General features: G+C 48.4%; 1 protein-coding gene across 1 annotated transcript; it reads left to right on the top strand.

Moving 5' to 3' along the window:
* Window positions 1-1,548: 1,548 nt before the first annotated feature.
* PHALS_12238 (uncharacterized protein) lies at window positions 1,549-1,814 on the top strand (the record flags this gene model as incomplete). Its single annotated transcript, XM_024727749.1, has 2 exons — window positions 1,549-1,567; window positions 1,627-1,814. The coding sequence occupies 2 exons, from the start codon at window positions 1,549-1,551 to the stop codon at window positions 1,812-1,814; spliced, it is 207 nt and encodes a 68-aa protein (XP_024578295.1).
* Window positions 1,815-6,332: the final 4,518 nt, after the last annotated feature.

The following is a 6,332-nucleotide window of genomic DNA, read 5'->3' as shown; positions in this document are numbered from 1 at the left end:
TACGGCGTCGCCGTCGCCTCTGTACAGAGGTTCTATGTCTTGGTGAGACCAGGGTGAACAAGCACACCGCGTCGTTTGGTGTCACCCTCACTTTCCGCTCCTTTAAAGCTCTGATGTTATCTACAACATCCGACGAAGAGCTGCTAACCCCGCAGTCTTCATCCAATGGATAACGTGCCTGTCCACGCGCATCCGAAGGGCCTCAGACTCTACCTGACCACGTCATTATGGTATGCAGCGATTGCTTCGCAACAAGAGCAGTGCTCAGTGGATTAGGTGCCACTTCATGCATCACGAGGGCCTCGCTCTCGATGACACGCATGACATGCAGCGACTGCTTTGAAACTTAAGCAGCGCTCAGTGGGTTCCGTGCAAATCCACGATCAGCCCGCGAGCCACGCTCGGGACACCTGTCCAATGCACGTTAGTGTCTACCAACTCGGACATTTCAATGCCCAACACGTTGACCGTCTCGGTCCAGTGCTCTCGCCAATAGCGCTTTTGTCCCCTAGCAGAGGTATCAATGAACGAAATGGTCGTTTTTCCATTGCTTCTATCTCATCCGTTGTCTTTAGAGAGTCATTTTGACTTAACTTCATTCCACTATCACATGGGTTCTGGGTTGGCCGTGCATTTGATTGATTGAAACGTTAAGCTAATTTCTTGATGTAGTGGCTCTGTGATATGGTTAGCGTCTTCTGGCGTATTGCATAGTTTATTTCCGTTCCAAGGATCAGCTTTGCTCGACCCAAATATTTTATACAAAACCGATTAGTGATTTTTGATTTGATTTCATCCCCTTCTTGAATGGTATGGCCGCTATTAGCATATCATCAACGTATAGGCAGATATAAATCTCAGATTTAGGTCGGTTTCGAACATAGATGCTTGAATCGATCGCTGAAGGTTTAAACCCAGTTTTCAGTCAGTAAGACATCGTTGATGGTCGTTCCACACGTGAGCCGCTTGCTTGAGACCGTAAAGGGAACGGTTCAGTTTCAGTAGTTTGCCTTTTTTGCATTTGAATTTCCCATGCACTCTCATTTATACCAACTCATCGAGCATTACATAAAGAAAAGCAGCATCTACATCAAACTGGAAAATCGATACACCTTGGTAATAGCATACTGTTAATACTATGCGGATGGAGTTCAAGTTTGCTACTGGTGCGTAGGTTTCAAAGAAATTCAAAGTAAATCTTTGACCAAATCCCTGTGCAACGAGTCTCACCTTGTATCGAATGATCTCACCATCTTCGTTCTTCTTAATCGCGAAATCCACTTTGATTCAATAGTTGTTATACCAGATTTGAAATCTAAAACATCCAATGTGTTGTTGCGAACTAATAAGTCAATATCATTCGAAATAGCTTGCTCCCGCTGATTTTTGCACTCTCCATTGGTTGCGTCGCCAAATGATGTTGGCGCTACAGCCATGAATGTTACCATGCCATCATCATCATTAATCCTTGAACGCTTTGGTGGTCGCAAATCCATATAGTCAGAGTCATCGTGCAGGTGGCCTTTCCCCACTGACTCGAACACAACTATGCCTATTTCTGAAGTGCGTACTGATCTACCTCTTCTTGGTGATTGACACGTAATTTGTTGTAATAACATTGGACAGTTCTGGAGCTGGTCATCATTCACAATGCTCTAAACCTTATTCAGAGTTCCGAAATTATCATGTCGGATGACACATCAAATTTTGCCAGCAATCCTGAGCACATGCACAATCCCAGAAAATGTGTTTTGCGCTCAAGTCTCCTTGGTATTGCGACAATGTTCGAGCTTCTGGCAACTGTTGTAGACTAGACATGCCGGGTGATATAGTCTTTCTTAGCTGTGTGAGTGCTATTTGTAAGCAGATTCAGACTTTATCATTCTTTAATTGTTTTTGATCGGCCCATACTTCGTGGGATCCAGATTTATGGTCGCCGATGGCCAGTACCTCGTTTCACCACATGTTGTATCTTGTGAGCTGTTTCGGCAAGAAATTCTCTTTCACTTTGATAATTCTTTGGATTATTTTTTTCTCCTTTGGAACACGTTCGTTTGCAATTGACCGTGATACTCTCCAGGTAAAGCATGAAACCTTGGTTGAGCTATAAATGCTATGTTTTTTTTATCTACCTCTTTGTTGGAGCGTCCACATATCGCTTGTAAGCTTCGAATCATGCATCGTTGAGTGGTATAACTACCAATGGGTCCCATTTGGTTGCCGAGTCAGCTCGATTGGAGCCTGCCATTTTTTCTCTGTCGGTTGCTGTTCCCCGAACTACCGCTCTCTTAGCTTCTTTACACTAATATACGTACTTAAGGAACTAAGATCCCAATGCTTCGCTTGTTGATGGCATTTGTTCACTTCGTCAAGAATATCATCGTATACTCAATCGTTCAGATTCTAGTGATGTTCAGCTGCTCTAGCGTGTATGGTAAAAATATGTTGTACCTCTTGCTCATCAAAATTGATCCGGTCAGGACCGACAGCCTCGAATTGACATCCCAGTATTTTGATGGATGGACTGCCTTCTCCAGTGACATGAGGTCAGATAGGGGCTTAGGAAAATCTAGGATCATTTCAATTATCCACTCATCCGCGTTAGCGGTGTGTTCTGCCGACACCATGACCTCTTGTAATTTATTTGCTTACTGTCGTCTGTGCGCTCTGCCGGCATTCTATAGCTGCCAAGTAAACTTGAGATTCATAACCTTGTGATATTTTCGCTGACTGTGCGTCTTGATAGACTTTGTCTAAAGGATCTTCTTAAATCCATGGTTGGCCAGACCCTCTAAAGCGCGGGCCCGCCAAGTTCGGAAGTACTCGTTTTGTCGAAGGACATGCTATTGAATGACGTGTTTGACTTTTTGCATCTTGCAGGCATTTGATATCGATGCATGACCAACTCTGTAACGGGGTTACACGTCACCTTGTATGAAAGGATGGGTCCCACTAGATGGTGTACGGTACAAAGGTGTGGATCGCACAAGTTGGTGTAATCGCACAATGGTGTGGCTACACCGTAACAAAAAGCCACTACGCAGCAAGACTGCCAGTATCTATGCATTTTAATTAGGTTCTACTTTTTAATAAAGAGAACCTAAGGTTTTAGATAGAGGCGGCTCTGTCGCAAACAAAACAATTAAATACAGCTTCAAATTTGAACGGAAGAGCGTCTTTGCCTTGGTTAAGATTTTTAAGTACTCTTGGAAGTAGCGGAAGGGGATCCGCAACGCTCGTACTGGTTCTTGTATAGAACGTAAAGCCGGTGACCTTAGTAAGCTTCCTCTAAGCAAAGAGCTCTGGCAGCCTCGCTGCAATTGGTAGCACTCATAACCAATCTACGCATGAGTCGTTACGCCTCATCCTCTGTAAGGGTGGACCAATTCATTTCTTTTGCCTCAGGGCATGCAGGACGGGCTTGATACGCTGATGTCCCTGCTTGGCTCTGAGGGTGTGGAGCGCCTTGTTTCGCAAGGACCCGAAGCAATAAACGCGAGCTATCAAAATACTGTGCTAGAGCACCTAGAGAAGAAAAAGTCGGCATCGACTGCGTCCATGGCGCCACCGTCGACGACGGATAGATCCTCTCGACCCAGGTCGCTCATGGTGAGCGTTAAGACCTTCAAAGGTAAGGATAGAAACGATCTTCTGCTCTGGGTGAGAGGTAAAGATGTCTATGGCATCCGCCATGCCACAGAGCATGCAACAGCGCGTTGAGCTAGCTACCTACAAGTTTGGGGGCCGAGCGCGAGAATGGGCACAAACGTGCGGTACTTCGGTTGAAGCGGCGTTTCCCTCCTCTAAGGAGCAGAAGCGTAAGCTTTTGCAAATGTTCTCGTCGCCCAACCAGGCATATCGCGTGCGAATGCGTTTTCATTGCCACTCAGCGCAAGAAGGAGTTGGTGAACTTTGTCTACGTATTAAAAATCTCATCGCCGGGATGGCAGCCGATCCTCCCCCCGAGGTGGTCACAGTGACCGTCTTTATGGAGGGCATCCGCGCTGGCACGACCAGAATCGAAGTCTTCCGTGTGCGTCCGCCTTCTTTCAAAGAAGCGACGAATGTGGCATTGAATGCCGAATTCAGCTTTATGTCGGCACGACTTGGTAGGAATGCACACCCTCAGAGCTCGTCGAGCGGGCCTAAGCCAGTGGATCTCAGCTATGCTGAGAAAGAAGAGGGGGGGGCTTCTAGCTGCCGAGCAGCGTCCAAACACCCGACGGCGTTTTGTCTGTGGAGACACTCGTCACATTCGGACTGGTTTGCCCCCTACGCAAGGCGCGTAGCGTAAGTTTCGTCGAGCCGACGTACCGCTTCTAATCAGTCTGCTTTGTCGCGGGAACCCGAGAACACCCAGTAGGCGCGGGTTCCCTACTGGGGGAGAACTGAGTTCTGTTAAGTCTCAACGAGGTAGAGGGCAGCAGAGCCCAGCCTGGAATAGCTCCGTGCTAATGAACACGCAACGTGTATGCAAGACGGGCTTGCTGGTCGAAATAGCGACTGTAAAGGGCTTTGAGGAGCCATGGATGATCTTTATCAACTTCAGGGCGTCGGGCAATTATGCTCGACGTTCCACGATGGAAGGGAGTCAGCTGTGTGTTGAGGCGCCGGAGACTCGGTTGAGTGACACCGTCACTGTTCGCTTAGCGATGGGAGCTTGTATCACTGTCCCGATGAAACCTGTGGACCTCGGTGTCAAGTTTCTTGCCCTTGATAGCGTGAACCTCTGTTTGTCTTAGACTTAGGTGCAAAGTATGACCTTATCCTTGGTATGACTTATGGTTGGAACACCAAAAGCCATGGATTGATTGGAGGTCGAAGACCATGGACGCTACGCGCACGTCTCTGGTTGGAGCTTCGGTGAGTCATGAACCCACCTCTCTTAACCAGCGGAAACGCTATTCGTGCGAGCACTGGACTGGAAGGGCCAATTTGCTGGAAATCGGAGTAATCGAGTTGTAGAACAACTGAGGTGTATTGGGCAAGAGTCTCGAGCATGGCTCGCGGGCTGAACGTGGAGTGTCACGTAACCCACTGAGCACTGCTCAACTTTCAAAGCAATTGCTGCATGCCAAGAGTGGCATGGTCGAATGAGGTCCAAGACATCTTGGGCAAGGCCGTTATAATGCGTGTGGAGGTGTTACGTTATCCACTGAACGTAGACTGCGAAAATAGCAGATCTTCGTCGGATGTTGTTAATAACATCAATCCCCGATAGAGCGGAGAGTGGGGACACTGGACGCTGAGTGCGCGTTCCCACTGGTCTCACCGAGACGTAAAGCCTCGAGGAGTGGCAACGGAGACGCTGAATATTATCTGCAAGACGCAGGGCGTCGACCCTGACTCAGGATGTGTCTACCGTAGACGATAGCGCACAGCAATACACTCTCGTCAATGATATGACGGGGGAGAAAGACGGCGACACCACCCTCGAGGCTATTATCCGCGGTGGATGCTGTTCTTGAGCTGGACGAGGTGTCCTTCGAAAAGCTTGGGGATGCCTTGAAGACAGGCGATTTATCCGAGGTGGTCATTATACGACCAAACGACGAGATTAAGACGTCGTCACTTCTGAATGCAACTGTCCTGGAGGACACCAAGAGGGTGCTGAACGCACAAAGTGGATCGTCGACCCTGAAGGATCCCTTGGATCCGTATTATCCTTTGATAAGGAAGTTCCAAACGGTCGTCTCCAAAGACCCACCGCCTGTCCTACCTACGGACCGAGGTGTACGTCATGAGATCGACCTGGTTCCTAGAAACAAGTACCCCATGGTACCGCTGCACTCATCGCTCAAGAAGCTCCTCATAATCTGCAGCAGTTTCGCCAGGGGCGAGCACCACATGAATAGTACGCATTGCGGGTACAGAAGCACATTTTCTTTGAGCTCGAAGTCGAGCGCGATGCATATCCACTAGAATTCTTAAAGTACCAAGAAGCGAGATCGGTAAGCTTTTCGATGGTCAAACTCAGCTTCTGTATTAGTCGGGGGCCCGACTTCGTAGACGCCTAACGATCGAGTGATTGCGTCTTTCGTATCAGTAGCTGGATCCGCCGAGTGGAAGCCGTATTTTACACGAAAATCTAGGACCGAACGTGAATACGCGCGCATGAGAGCCGCCCCGATGGGCAGCCTCCAACTGCTGCTCCTGTTGCTCGTCGAGGCGATTGGTAATATTACCAATTTTCCCGAAAGTCGAGAGATTGGGGAACGGACACGATGTCCGCAAGGTTCAAGATGGACTCACGTCGCGCCGTTGGCGCATTTCGTCCTCCTCGCCTTCCCGTGCTAGGAAAGGAGAATCTGACTCGTTGACGAGAAGATCCG

The sequence above is a fragment of the Plasmopara halstedii genome, assembly GCF_900000015.1.
Source record: "Plasmopara halstedii genome assembly, contig: Scaffold_614, whole genome shotgun sequence".
NCBI classification, from domain to species: domain Eukaryota; phylum Oomycota; class Peronosporomycetes; order Peronosporales; family Peronosporaceae; genus Plasmopara; species Plasmopara halstedii.
This window is presented reverse-complemented; position numbering and strand designations above follow the sequence as displayed.